We start from the raw sequence: 15695 nt of genomic DNA, 5'->3' as shown, positions 1-15695 counted from the left end.
CCAGCTTCCTTGGCCACACATCAGCTCCAAAGCTTTCTGAATTCAGGTCAAGCCTCTTGTCTCCCAGGAAAATTGCAAACAAATTTTTACTGTACCCTTTGTTATATCACCACTTGATGTGCTTAACAATTATTGCACTTATTACACTGTATCACCACCTGTTATCCCAATTAGACTATGAATTCCTTGGAAGGGGAGAGAAATTCTAGCCACAGTACCTGGCCCAGTGCCAATTACGTAAGGTACTTAGTAGCCATCAAATTATTAAGTGTTTTTGATTTCTACCTTTCCTTATGAAACTGACTCCTGGAGTTCCCATCATGGCACAGTGGTTAACGAATCTGACTAGGAATGATGAGGTTGTGGGTTCGTTCCCTGGCCTTGTTCAGTGGGTTAAGGATCTGGCGTTGCCGTGAACTGTGGTGTAGGTTGCAGATGCGGCTCAGATCCCTCGTTGCTGTGGCTGTGGCGTAGGCCAGTGGCTACAGCTCTGATTAGACCCCTAGCCTGGGAATCTCCATATGCCGTGGGAGAGGCCCTACAAAAGGCAAAAAGACAAAAAAAAAAAAAAAAAAGAAACTGACTCCTACTCTTCACCACATCACTCAGGTCCCATCTTCTACATTTATCTTCTTTTAAAACAAATTTTATAGTTGATTTACAATGTTGTGCCAATTTCTGCTGCATAGCGAAGTGATCCTGTCACACACATATACACATTCCTTTTGTCATACTGTCTTCCATCCTGGTCTATCCCGAGAGACTGGACATAGTTCCCTGTGCTGTCAGTAGGACCTCATCGCTTCTTCATTCTATATGTAATAGTTTGCATCTACTAACCCCAAACTCCCCGTCTTTCCCACTCCCTCCCTCCTTCCTCTTGGCAACCACACGTCTCTTCTCCCTCTGTGAGTCTGTTTCTATTCCGCAGGTAGGTGACATATTTTTATATCTATCTTCTTACACATCGGGGGCCTGGGGCGGGCAGTACCCACCAGCTTCTACTCTGACACTCTAGTCACCACCCAGCGAAGCTCTACTTCGTGTGAGACACCCTTCCATATGCAAACTAGGATCTGATGGTATGGGTGATCGTACAGGGCTCCCACATGATCCAGTGACTGCCCTCCCATTCTGACTCTATGGAAAACTCCATCTCCCCACTCCGTTGTACAGCAGTGGTGTTCTGCGGGCTGAGTGGGAGCAGAGGGAGGAATGACACTAAGGAGGACCATTATCTATAGACAATTTTAAAACAATCAGGAAATTGACTAAAGGTCACTCCACTTTTTATCATCATGAAACATCAATTCTCAACAATGTCAAGGATAAAATATTCCTCCCTGCAAGGCAGACTGGCCCACCATCACCACTCCTTGGTGAACCACTGCTACTTAGGTTTCACTCCCTTTTGACCTTTAATCTGCCCCAGAACAGAATTAATCACCTCTTACTAAAGTCTTAACACACATCTGGGAGTTCCTGTTGTGGCGCAGCAAAAACGAATCCAACAAGAATCATGAGATTGCGGGTTCGATCCCTGGCCTTGCTCTGTGGGTTAAGGATCTGGCATTGGGGTGAGCTGTGGTGTAGGTCACAGACGTGGCTCAGATCTGGTGTGGCTGTGGCGAAGACCAGCAGCTGTAGCTCCGATTGGACACCTAGCCTGGGAATCTCCATATGCCGCGGGTGCAGCCCTTTAAAAAAAAAAAAACAGAGAGAGACATCTGAATCTCCTACCAGACCAAAAACATGTTTATCTCCAGCATGAACACACTTCCCCTTCTAGGCAGCTCTCCTTCAACAGTCTGCCTCAGCCTCTAGTAAGGTCCTCAGTGAGTGAAGTGTGCCAAGTCCCACTTCACTTGTGTTGCTATGAGAAACAAACCACCATCATCACTGAGCCTTACACTCCCCCTCAGGCCAGAAGGGTAGGACAGGATATAGGATATGCATATAGGATAGAATTTGAATAGAAAGGCTGACATTCACATGACACCATAATCTGGACCTAATTCTAACTTCCCACTTCTTAATCTTATTACTCTCCTCAAACAAACAATTTATACTCAGTGTATCTCTGCCTATTCCGCGTAAGTTTGTGTCTGGAGCCACCTAACTGCTAAGCCTCAGAAGGAAATTTAAACATTCAGTTGTGTTTCAGCGCTGTAGATGCAACAGATACTCAGTTTCATTGAATAAAACTAGGGACAATTAAGACATAAAAGAGCAGAATAAATTTTAATTATACAGCATTTTATTTTTTTAAAAAACTTTATCTTCGTAGAATACATTTTCACATTAGAGATCCCACAGCAGGAAAACAACTTATTACTTATAATTTTATATTTGGGGACAGATTATTTTCAACAAGTAAAATAAACGCATGTGAAGATTAAGTCTCAGTTTAGAATCTGTAACAACTTGAAACATCTATAATGGGACCTCTTCCCTACATGGAACTTCTCTTTATTCAGAAACTCTCCAGGCTCCTCTTCCTGGGATTTAGAAATGAGTAATATGAAATATCAGCATTTCTAATTTTCTGATTTCCCCAGGACATGTAACCATCAGTAACTGGTATCAAGTGAACAGAGAGGGGAAGTCTGTAAAAACGAAACACTGCCTACTCTTCCACAAAGTCTTTCCTTAGGAATTAACAGTCTTTCCCTTTCTCCATCATCCTAGGACAAATACAGAAGTGTGAGCAGATACTGAGAGTAATAAAGCTGAATTCCCTTTAAAAGTCTGATAAATGAAAAGGCAAAAGCTCATATGTAATGCTTAGTTACACCGAGTCTCGTGAAAAGCTGAGAGACACTGAGTCTTGTGAGAGCTCAGTCTCACAATTTCTTGGATACGATTCCTCTCAAATCTTTCCTCAAAGATTAAATTCCAAAAATAACCCACTGATTAGGAGAAGAGGTTTGTCTCACCAATGGACTTATCTATTATTTCCTTCTTACTGTGAGCTGAATGGCATGACAGAGCAGAGGCAAGGAGGTGTACAATCAACTCTCAAGGTATTAGCTCTAAAAGCTCAGAGCTTCCACAACATGGCAACAGCTTTGCAGATCCCCACATCATGATAGTTGAAATAACAAAGCCCAGCAAAGGTGAAAGCCGAGAGCGCCAAAAGGCCTGCCTTGGCAGCTTTCTGCAGTGCATCCCCTCGCACGTAGTCAGTAACGACTTGTCCAATGCCCCTAAAGATTTAAAAAAAAAAAAAAAAAAAAAATCATGATACAGATGAGAAACCACAAGTGACGTTAGAAACCAGTTAATTTGGCTGCAAAAAAAATAATCAGTCACAGTCAAAATGCAACTCATGGTAACAAGAATCATAAACTAAAATGAAGGCATCAAGTGTTTTGTTTTGCTTTTTTTTCCTTTTTCAGCCACACCTTCAGCATATGGAAATTCCTGGGCCAGATTCTTTAATACACTGCACCAGGCCAGGGATCAAACCTGCACCTTTGCAGTGAGTCTTCTCAGCCCACTGTGCCACAGTGGGAACTCCAAGTGTTTTCTAATGATATAGTAAAGACATCTTCCTATGCTTCAGACTCAATTTTCCAGTCATTTATATCACAGACAGTAACTAACTGCTGCTCTATTACCAGATCTTAGGGCTTTTATTTGTTTTTTTGGTTTTTTTGGTTGTGCCTGTGGCATGTGGAAATTCTTGGGTCAGGGGTCAAACCACTGCCACAGCAGTGACCCGAGCCATGAAAATGCAGTGACAATGCCATATCCACAGCCCACTGTACCACAAAGGAACTCCCTGTTTGTTTTTTTTAAATCAAAACAGCCTAGAGAGTGTTCATTAATTCAAAAAGAATTTATTGGGAGTTCCCGTCGTGGCGCAGTGGTTAACGAATCCGACTAGGAACCATGAGGTTGTGGGTTCGATCCCTGACCTCCCTCAGTGGGTTAGGGATTCAGTGTTGCCATGAGCTGTGGTGTAGGCTGCAGACGCGCCTCGGATCCCACGTTGCTGTGGCTCTGGCGTAGGCTGGTGGCTACAGCTCTGATTAGACCCCTAGCCTGGGAACCTCCAGGGAGCAGCTCAAGAAAAGGCAAAAAGACAAAAAAAAGGCAAAAAGACAAAAAAAAAAAAAAAAAAGAATTTATTAAGCAGATATTATGTGCCAGAATCTGTTACAATGTTGAGAGTAGAGCAAATAAGATAGGATTCCTGCCCTTACGGAACATACAATCTAGTGAAGAAAAAGAAAAGGACATATGTGACATGAAGAAAGATTTCAGAAAGGATGGCTTGAATGAAAAGAACCTCCCAAACAAAAGTAACAATGACCTTGGCATCTTTGAGTAATAGTAAAAAGGTTATGTGGCTGGAGAACAGGGAAATCAGAAGGCAGGGGCAGATCACAGAGGGCCCTGAAGGTCATGAAAAGGAGTTTGAATTTTGGTTGAAATATAATGGGAACCCAGAGATGTGCTTTATGTTGGGGTGACCTAAGTAAGGAATGACCTAATTTTACTTTTAAAATTTAATTTCAGTTGTTTATTTTTTGTCCACACCTGTGGCATATAGAAGTTCCCAGGTCAAGGATCAAATCCAAGCCATGGCTTATGCCAGATCCCTTAACCCAATGTGCCACAGCGGGAACTTCCTTTTTATTTTAGGGCCACACCATGGCATACAGCAGTTCCTGAGCTAGGGGTCAAATTAGAGCTACAGCTGCTGGCAGGCAACACAGCCAGCCATGCCAGATCTACCAGATTCGAGCCTCGTCTGCAACCTAAACCACAGCGCACAGCAAAACCGGATCCTTAACCCACTAAGTGGGGCCAGGGATCAAACCTGTGTCCTCATAGATACTAGTCACGTTCATTACCACTGAGCCACAACGGGAACTCCCCCACAGGAGGAATTTGTAATTTTACTGTTTTAAAATAACATTTCTAAGATATAACTCACGTACCATAAAATTAACAATTCTGTGGCTTCTGGTACACTCAGCAGAGTTGTGCAACATCATTATTTAATCCCAAAATATTTTCATCAAAAACAAACTCTGTACCCTTTGGTCTATTATCCAATCACCAATTTGTTTTCTGTCTCTACAGATTTGCTTATTCAGGACATTTTACATAAATGAAATATACAATATGTGGCCTTTTGTGTTGCATTTCTGTCACTTAGCACGGTTTTTAGGGTTCAGCCATGTTGCAGCATGGATCAGCACTTCAATCCTTTGTTTGGCCAAATGATATTCCTTTGTAAAAATATGTCACATTTCATCTAGTTATTCATCAACTGAGAGACATGTGGATTATCACCACTTTTTGGCTATTATAAATAGAACACTGCTATGAACATTACTGTACAAGTTTTTGTGTGGGTGGGGATATGTTTTCACCCTGGGGGGTATACACCTAAAGGAATTGTTGAGTCTTAAGTAATTCTCTGTTGCTGACTGATAACTCTTTTGTTATCAAAACTTTCTGTTGGAACTGCCAAACGGTTTTCCAACAGTGCCTGCAACGTTTTATATTCCCAGAAGATATATGAGGACTCCAACTTCTCCATACTCTGAATCACTCATTATTGTCCACCTTTTTATTGGGGGGGGGGGGGGGCCCTCACCTGTGGCAAGTGGAAATTCCCAGGCCAGGGATCGAACCTGCACCACAGCAGCAACCCAAGCCACTGCAGTGACAACAAAGTAGTATCCTTACCCTGCTGCACCACAAGAAAACTCCTACTATTCATCTTTTCGATTAGTCATCCCACCAGGTATAAAGCAGCATCACACTGTGGTTTTGATTTGCATTTCTCTCATAACAAATGATGTTGCGCAGTTTTTCGTGTGCCTGTTTACCATTTGCATATCTTCTTTGGAGAAAGATAATTCTACCTTTTAAAAAGGTCACTCTGGCTGTAGGGGTGAACGGACAGTAAAAAGCAGACGGAGGGCAAGAAGAGAAACAGAAAACTAGTTAGGAAGCAAGAGAAGTAACCCAGGCAAGACTGCTGGCTTAACCTGGGCTGGTGACAAGGAAGATCGTGTGAACTGACAATTCAGACTATGCTTTGAGAATAGAACTAACAAAAAGAGTTGTTGGACTGGTTTTAGGTAAAACAAAAAGAAATAATGACTTTTAGGATTTTTGGCTTGAGCAACTAGATTTGTTTTTTGGGTTTTGGTTTTTTTGGTTTTGTTTTGGTCTTTTGTCTTTCTAGGACTGCACCCAAGGCATATGGAAGTCCCCAGGGTAGGGATCGAATCGGAGCTGCAGCTACCTGCCTACACCACAGCCACAGCAATGCCAAATCTGAGCCTTCTGCAACCTATACCACAGCAACCTATACTACACCCGATCCTTAACTCAGAGAGAGGCCAGGGATCAAACACATGTCCTTATGGATCCTAGTCGGGTTCGTTACCACTGAGCCACAACAGGAACTCCTTTAGCAACTAGATTTAATTGAGTTAGGGAAGAACAGGAGAGAAGGAGCTTTTGAGGGGAAACTAAAAGAGATTTGGGGGGAGGTAGTGATTTTTGGCAATATTAAGTTTGGGATGACTATCAGACATTCAAGTGAGTATATCAGTCAGACAACTGAAAATACACGTTTGCAGCTCAGATAAAAGAGGTCTGATCTGAGCTCACCTGGGGAAAGTATGTAGACAGAGAAATTTAAGAAAGTCAAGACTGGAGTTCCCGTCGTGGCGCAGTGGTTAACGAATCCGACTAGGAACCATGAGGCTGCGGGTTCGGTCCCTGCCCTTGCTCAGTGGGTTAACGATCCGGCGTTGCCGTGAGCTGTGGTGTAGGTTGCAGACATGGCTCAGATCCTGTGTTGCTGTGGCTCTGGCGTAGGCCGGTGGCTACAGCTCTGATTCAACCCCTAGCCTGGGAACCTCCATATGCCGCAGGAGTGGCCCAAAAAATAGCAAAAAGACAAAAAAAAAAAAAAAAAAAAGAAAAAAAAGAAAGCCAAGACTGAGTCCAGAGTTCAGACTTTCATTATTCAGAGGTCATACAAGGGGAGATGGAGCTGGTAGAGGAGACTGAGAAAGTACAGCTGGTGCAGTAAAGAAAACAAGGTGAGTACAGCATCTAGGAAGCCAAAGAAAAATTACTTAAGGAAGAAACAGTCAATTAAGTTGAATGCTGCTGAGTTTCAAGTGGAGGACAAGAGCACAAACAACTGGATTTGGAAAAATGAAAGTCTTTGGTGATTTTGATAATGTAAATAATGTAAGTTAAGAGACTGGATGCTAAGGAACTAGAGCACAATTACAGACAACTCTTTCAAGTGTGTGTGCATGTGTGAGAGAGAGAGAAAAGGAAGAGATACTTAATGAAGTTCACTAAAGAAGTCAGCTGTAATTTTAAAAATGTATTACTTTAGAATCACCTCTTATTCTGATAAAATTTTTCACCAATTTAGATGGATCTCCTTCCAAGAAACATACATTAGAAAAATTCTACTGTACCTGTGATCTAGTATTTCACAAGCAAGTGGAATCTTATATTATGAAAGTCTATCTGGTTAAAGGGTAATTCTCTTGACCAAACCTAGAAAACTAGGTAAGCAAAATTCCCTTTAACTCCAACTAGAAAATAATTCTGACAAGTTACATAACTTCTCTGGGGTTTGGGTTTAGTTTCCACAACTGCAAAACAACAGGGTTGGTTAAGATACCCCCTTGTAGTTCCTTGGCACCCTAGTGGTTAAGGACTCAGAGTTGTCACTGCTGTGGCTGGGATTCAATCCCTGGCCCAGAAACTTCTGCATACTGCAGGTGCAGCCAAAAAGAAATAAATAAATACTGCCAAGTCCTTTCAGTTCTAACAATCCAAAAAAGCCTTCCCCACCCATGACAGCCTATGGTCCTTGCAAAACAACATAAAATGGACAACTCAAGGAACCCAACAGTTATTAACAAACTTCATAGAAGATTCATTAACTTGGAAAGTCTAACATACCACACCGAATAAAAAAAAAAAAAAAAAAAAAAAACTGGAAATTTATTCATTCAACAAATATTCACCTAGTGCTATGTGTCGGGCACTGCTCTAGCCACTAAAGATACAAAAAGTAAAAACAATCAAAAATTAACCACCACATTTCTTTTTCAAAAAAGGGTAAAACTAAACTAGAGTGTCCAGGAATGCACATCTGGGTGATAAAACTATCGATGTAAGAAATGTAAGAAAGTGACTGCTATAAAAATCAGGATAAAATTGTTTCTGATGGGAAGATGTTGAGCAGTTAAGACTGAGACGGAACACAAGGAAGAGGCTTCTGGAATAAGTGGCAAAGGTCTATTTCTTGATCTGGGTGGAATTACTGTTATAATAATTCATTAAGCCATAGATTTGATTCTCATGATTTTTTTGTATCTGTGCACAGACAAGGGATATACAAGATAACATACAGATGTAAAGTATATTAGAAGTAAATAAATGGTACTGAGACAAATTAAGATAAGGTAGAGGGAGTTCCCATTGTGGCTCAGTGGGTTAAGAACCTGACACTCTCTCTCTGGAGATATAGGTTCAATCCCTGGCCTGGATCAGTGGATTAAGGATCCTGCACTGCCACAAGCTGCAGCAAAGGTCGAAGATAAGGCTCAGATCCAGCATTGCTGTGGCTGCGGCCAGCAGCTGCAGCTCCAATTCAACCCCTAGCCTGGAAACCTCAACATGCTGCAGACCATAAAAAGAAAACAAACAAACAAACAACAATAACAACAAAAAGCCAGGGGAGAGGCATAAAGAATGTTGGGAAGGACACTGCAATTTTGAGTAAGTAGTTAGAAACAGCTTCACTGAGAGGGTAGCATTTAAGATGTGAAGAAAATGAGGCAACAAGCCAAGTACATAACTAGAAAAAAAGAGTTTCAGGCAGAAAAAATAAGAGTAAAGCTCTGAGACCTGGTGTGTTCCTGGCCTGTTCAGGATTGTCAAAGAGGCCACTGTGAATGTGGGAGAGAACCACTGAAGATGGGGAAAAGAAGGGGCCAGGCCATGCAAAGTCTGAAGACCACTGTAAAAATCTGACTTTTAGTTTGAATAAGCTTAGGAGACAACAAACGGTTTCGAGGGGCGGGGGTGTCTTGACCTGACTTAACATTTTAAGAGGATCACAGGGGCTGCTGTGTTGAAAACACAGAAGGGAGGCCAGTTAGGAGGCTACTTTTGGAATTAAGGATAATGACAATGACCAGGTTTGGGGCTTGAACAAACAGAATAGGAATGTCATTAACTCAGATGGGCAAGAGCACTGGGAGGAGAGCTCTAGGGGAGATCAGGCATCAGATAGGCATGTGGATACATAAACCTGGACATAGAAATAGTTCATATACATTTTCTTTCTTTCTTTATTTTTTTGGTCTTTTTGTCTTTTTAGGGCCACACCCACGGCATTTGGAGGTTCCTAGGCTAGGGATTGAATCAGAGCTGCAGCCTCTGGCCTACACCAGAGCCATAGCAATGCCAGATCCGAGCTGCATCTTTGACCTACACCATAGCTCACGGCAACGCCGGATCCATAACCCACTGAGCAAGGCCAGGGATCAAACCTGCAACCTCATGGTTCCCAGTTGGATTTGTTCCCGCTGCGCCATGACGGGAACTCCCATATACATTTTAATGTTCTCTTCAGGTCCTGAGAATCTCAGTCAACTTCTCCCTCATATGCAATAGTGAGAAAAGCTCAGAGCAAACACACTGAACAGATAATGTAACACTCAAAGGACTGCTGTACTTGCCAGTGACCATGGAGAGTGAGGGCTGCGGCCAGGGAGTAGTCCATCGCAGAGCAAGGATTCAAATAAGCGGCTGGAAGTAGGCCCAGGAGCAAAACACTGACAACCCTCTCACCAGTCCAGTGGAGAGATGCAGCCTTGGAACTAGCTATAGAGAGGAAGGACCAGAGTCATAAGAGTTGTAATAGGGAAACACATCTCAACATTTGCCACAAAACCACCCAAATTGACAGAATGGCAAACAAAATGCAGATGACTTAACTCTGAGCACAGAGGTAAGATAAAGAAGGTAAATGAGATACAATCTCCTTTCTTTGCACTGTCGTAGCACAGGGTGTCTCAATGCCTACATCTACTGACTAGAAAACACATCCACTTTGCTTTTAGGCAAAAACATGGAAGAAGTATCTCTGCAGAATTACTAACCTTGGACTTCAGTGTAATGGACAGATATCTTATGAATACATGTTGATGACACCTAAGGAATTCCTTGATATTACTGTTTTATTTACACCTAATCTTTGTTAAGTAAAGCAATATTAAAAAAATCTCCCCACTGGAGTTCCTGTCATGGTGCAGTGGTTAACGAATCCGACTAGGAACCACGAGGTTGCAGGTTCGATCCCTGGCCTTGCTCAGTGGGTTAAGGATCCAATGTTGCTGCAAGCTGTGGTGTAGGTCACAGATGCGGCTCGGATCCTGCGTTGCTGCGGCTATGGCATAGGCCGGTGGCTACAGCTCCAATTAAACCCCTAGCCTGGGAACCTCCACATGCCGCAGGTGCGGCCCTCGATAAAGACAAAAAGAAAGAAAAAAAAAATCTTCCCCAAAGAAAATTAAACCAGGAGATCTCGTCGTGGCTCAGTGGAAACAAATATGACTACCATCCATGAGGATGCAGGTTTAATCCCTGGCCTTGTTCAGTGGGTCAAGGATCTGGTGTCGCTGTGAGCTGTGGTGTAGGTTGTAGATGCAGCTCAGATCCACAGCACTGCTGTGGCTGTGTGGTCTGCAGGTGTAGCTCCAATTTGACCCCTAGCCTGGGAACCTCCATATACCATGGGTACAACCCTAAAAAGACAAAAAAAAAAAAAAAAAAAAAGGAACCTAGAGAAGTTTTTATCTCTGTAATTTATTGATCTTTCTAGACTTTAAAAATGAAAATAGGGACTTCCCGTCGTGGTGCAGTGGTTGGCGAATCCGACTGGGAACCATGAGGTTTCGGGTTCCACCCCTGCCCTTGCTCGGTGGGTTGACAATCCGGCATTGCCATGAGCTGTGGTGTAGGTTGCAGACGCGGCTCGGATCCCGCATTGCTGTGGCTCTGGCGTAGGCCGGCAGCTACAGCTGCAATTTGACCCCTAGCCTGGGAACCTCCATATGCCGCGAGAGCGGCCCAAGAAATGGCAAAAAGACAAAAAAAAAAAAAAAAAAAAAAGACAAAAAAAAAAGAAAATACAGCTAACATTATTTACCCACTTATATTTTAAGAATAATTTTAACATCAAAATAGTATTCATTCAAGAAATGCCATGATTTTTTTTAATGCCATATTTTAATATCCACCTAAATAAAAATAAACATTTTAAGAGTCCCTTTGTGGCACAATGGGTTAAGGAACTGGCCTTGTCACTGCAGCAGCTTGGATTGCTACTGTGGCACAGGTTCGATTCCTGACCTGGGGACCTTCCACAGGCCAATTACAGCTATAAATATGCAGGACTTTTTAAACTGTCCACTATTCTAAATTATTCATATCTGGAGCCTTTCCGTTAGCTAAATAAATAAGTGTAGCTAAAATATACTGAACCAACTCTTCCTGCAGAGCTATTTTCTTTTTAAAATAATAAAAATTTTGAAGACTTAGACCAGAAGGTTCTGTACAAGTGTAAATGGTACCATTCAAGCTGCTAGCATTATGTGCCCAAATGTGTAGGTCAGGTCCTCACTGGACAGAGTTGAACACAATAGTTTCCGTCAGAGACAGCAGGTCCTGCAAAGGCGTGATGTCCAGCCCAGATGAAGATGGACATACCCTGGTGGCTGGGTGACAGGTGAATGTGCTGTACTCCACACCATCCCGGGGTATGTCGGTCCTGGAGAAATGCTGAGACATGAGCAGGTCTGACCACTGAGGTCCGGAGGACCAGAGCTGAGGAAAGAGACACCGGGGGGAACATAAGCACCTCTTCTTTAACAGAACACTTTTGAAATAAACAGGCAAGCTATTTACCCCAAATAGGGAATAACCATTTCACCTGTAAAATGAGGATAGCATCTCTTCTGTTGGGCTGTTATGAGAGTAGCCATTAAAAGACTGAAAAATCAATGAGCACTTAGGGAAAAGGGTTTCACTTTCACTAATTAAAAAAAATTAATTATAGCTCCTTTCTCTTCCAATTTACTCATCTATTCATCCACCAAACATTTACCACACGCAAGACTATACTCTACGAGTTCCCGTTTGGCTCAGCAACAATGAACCTGACTAGTATCCATGAGGACACAGGTTCAATCCCCTTGGCCTCACTCAGTGGGTTCAGGATCCGGCATTGCCATGAGCTGCGGCGCAGGTCAAAGATGTAGCTCAGATCTGGTGTTGTGGTGGCTGTGGGTAGGCTGGCAGCTGCAGCTCCAATTCCACCCCGAGCCTGGGAACTTCCATATACCTCAGCTGCGGGCCTAACAAGAAAGACTGTGCTTTGCACTAGAGCAAGAGAGGAAAAGACAAAATCTTTGTCCACAAGGAATTCAGTCTACTTTGAGAAATACCACCCCCCATTTCTTTCTGTCCTCTTTCAGATCTTGTCTTTTGGTTAAAAAATAGGCAGACCTAAGTTTACCCAATCCTACCAATACTGGCTGTGAGATGATGAGCAATTAAGGTAAACAAACCCTCCAAGACTCAATATCCTCATTTGTAAAATGAAAATACTGGTGCTTACTTCGTAATACCCCATCAAAAATTAAATAATGTATGTAACATATTCAGCGTAATTCCTAGACTGTTATAAGTACTCGATAAAATGTAGTTTCTCTCCTACACCTTTAACCTTTCCTCCCTTTCTACTGACCATTTTCGGGCAACTGATGTAGTATACTTAACCCTTCCACTGATCCTGTGGCCTCTAATAGGCCTTTCTGTATCACCTGGGCATTGATGGCTTCTCCTTCCTTTCTTTCTCTGACAGAACTCTCTTCCACTTCTCCCTTTGATCTGTGACCATTATGTATCAGTTTCCTCCTGCATCTACTCTTATGTCTGCCCAGGACTCTCATCAACTGCCCACTGCTCTCTTGCTTCCTATGCCCACCTCTAGACATTCTGTCCACTCAATTGCTAATGCCTTCAAGGCCTCTCCCCTAAGATACTTTACATGGTCCACAAACTCACCATGGCAAAAACTAAAATCGCAGGAGTTCCCTTCGTGGCTAAGCAGTTAACAAATCTGACTAGGATCCATGAAGATGCGGGTTCAATCCTTGGTTTGAGCCTTGTTCAATGGGTTAAGGAAGGATCTGGGGCTGCTCTGAGTTGTGGTGTAGGTTGCAGACGCAGCTCAGATCCTGAATTGCTGTAGCTGTGGTTTGGGCCGATAGCTGTAGCTCCAACTCCACCCTTGGCCTGGGAACGTCCATATGCCACAAGTATGGCCCTAAAAACCAAAAACCAAAACAAACAAAAAACCCCTAAAATCACCATTCAATTCACTGTCTCATTTAAACTTGTCTCCTATTTGCATGTTTCCCACTTAACTTCCCGACATTCCAACCTTTCTTTAACCTAACCCAGACATTTGGAAGTCATATAGGCCTTTCCCTCTAAAACTCAGTCAACTGCCAAATCATACTGATGTATCTCTTTAACATTCCTTAAGACAGTCTTCTCTAAAGGAACTACTTTACAAGTTCAGGACCTCACCATCCTTGCCTGGACTACTGTACAGTGTCTTATCTGGTGTCCCTGAGTTATGTCTAAGCCTGCCTCATCTCCCATGACGGTCATCTTCCACATTGTTACCAAAGTGGTCAATCTAAACTGCAAATCTAGGAGTTCCCATTGTGGCTCAGTGGCTAACGAACCCGACTATCATCCACAAGGACGAGGGTTCAATCCCTGACCTCACTCAGTGGGTTAAGGATCCGGTGTTGCTGTGAGGTATGGTGAAGGTCACAGACGGGCTTGGATCCCGAGTTGCTGTGACTCTGGCATAGGCTGGTGGCTACAGCTCTAATTGGACCCCTAGACTGGGAACCTCCATATGCCGCAGGTGTGGCCCTTTTAAAAAGACCCCCCCCAAAAAAAACCCTGCAAATATATAGGTCAAATCTTTCAGTGGCAACCCTTCATACAAAGTAAAATGCATACTTTTTTTTTTTTTTTTAGGGCCACACTTGTAGCATATGTAAGTTCCCAGACTAGGGGTCGAATCGGAGCTGTAGCTGCTGGCCACAGCCACGCCAGATCCAAGCCATGTCTATGACCTACACCACAGCTCATGGCAACACCGGATCCTTAACCCACCGTCAAGGCCAGGGATCAAACCCGAGTCCTCATGGATACCAGCCAGGTTTGTAACCCGCTGAATCCCAATTGGAACTCCCAAAATGCATACTTCTTATCAAGGTAAGTTCTTCTGTGATTTTATTTCAATTCACCTTTCCAGAACCATGCCATTCATCACCCTGAGCTTCACATTCTAATACCCAATTTGTCTTCTCTCATAACAAGCAGTTTCTATATATATCTTCCTCATTGCTTTTGCTCATCCCAGTAGCTCTAACTATAATACCCTGTGCCCTTTTTCCTGTGCCTTTCCTCACTTTCAAGACTCAAATCAGGGAGTTCCTGTCGTGGCTCAGCAGAAACGAATCTGACTAGCATCCATGGGGATGCAGGTTCGATCCCTGGCTTTGCTCAGCGGGTTAAGGATCCAGTGTGTGGTGTAGGTTGCACACTCGGCTCAGATCCTGCATTGCTGTGGCTGTGGTATAGGCCAGCAACTACAGCTCTGATTCCACCCCTTGCCTGGGAACTTCCATATGCCACTGATGTGGCCCTAAAATGAAACACACACACACACACACACACACACACACACACACAAAACTCAAATCAACCCATCTCCTTCAGGAACCGAGGCAAGAAAATTCTTCTAAAACACAAGGCCAATACATTCTTCCTCTGGACTAGCATCCAGTTTACATAAAGCACAATAGTTTTTGCTTTATGTTAAATTATTTTTACACGTTATTTTCCCTATAAAAATGAAAACTCTTTGAGAGCTGGAATTGTGTTATTCACATTTGTATGCCAACCATACTACAATGCCTGGTCTAACACAAATGCCCACTTCAATAATTATCAAAATGAACTCCAGGGGAAAAGGGCAAGACTTAGACTGGAACTTAGATCCCGGCACTCTTCCGATTCAGGGTGGGAGCATTCTCAAGACAGTAAGTCGGGAGAAAAAGAGAACTCTTATGAATACCCTGAGCAGGACTTCAACTTTCAGAAGGAACTCTCTTTCAGATTATCCCATCACGGCGCCAGCCCAGAGCAGGGGAGATATGCACTCAGGTGAACACCTGGGTCCACAGCTGGTCTTTGCTGTAGTTTCGGCAGGAGCCAGAACAGCCAAAGGAGAAGGGATCCCCTGCTCCAGAGATCTCATCGCCCAGTAGACGAATCCTCACCGCATCCTTTCCCCGGCAGGAGACTGCTCTAAGAACCTCCGGCTGCCCAGATCCCTCACCTCCTCCTCCTCGGGCACCGCAAAGAACACTGAGCCTCCAGAGAGTCGCCATGTCTTTCCTGAAGGCTCAAGGTCATCCCGCAACCCGGAAGCAGTCACACGACAACTTCCACCCAGTGACGACAAAAGAAAACGACCAAAGAAAAGAAAAGCGCCGATGAACCGGAAGTCGGGGGTCGGCACGCGCCCG

At 43.4% G+C, this 15695-nt stretch overlaps 1 protein-coding gene across 2 annotated transcripts; it reads right to left on the bottom strand.

Annotated features, from left to right (window-relative positions):
* Positions 1-2235: 2235 nt before the first annotated feature.
* On the bottom strand, positions 2236-15583 carry SDHD (succinate dehydrogenase complex subunit D). 2 transcript variants are annotated; one of them, XR_014814215.1, is made up of 4 exons: positions 15447-15583; positions 11785-11901; positions 9753-9897; positions 2236-3206 (listed from the first exon to the last, which is right to left on the bottom strand). XR_014814215.1 is itself a non-coding variant. In NM_001097516.1 (4 exon segments), coding segments are annotated over 4 exon segments (480 nt in total). In that variant the 3' UTR covers positions 2582-3040.
* Positions 15584-15695: the final 112 nt, after the last annotated feature.

This window comes from Sus scrofa, chromosome 9 (genome assembly GCF_054392235.1).
Source record: "Sus scrofa isolate SSC_HxYL_T2T_F1_AM1 chromosome 9, Sscrofa_HxYL_maternal_Yorkshire_Landrace_v2.0, whole genome shotgun sequence".
Classification (NCBI taxonomy): domain Eukaryota; kingdom Metazoa; phylum Chordata; class Mammalia; order Artiodactyla; family Suidae; genus Sus; species Sus scrofa.
Note: the sequence above shows the minus strand (reverse complement) of the source record. Positions and strands in the feature narration are given on the sequence as shown.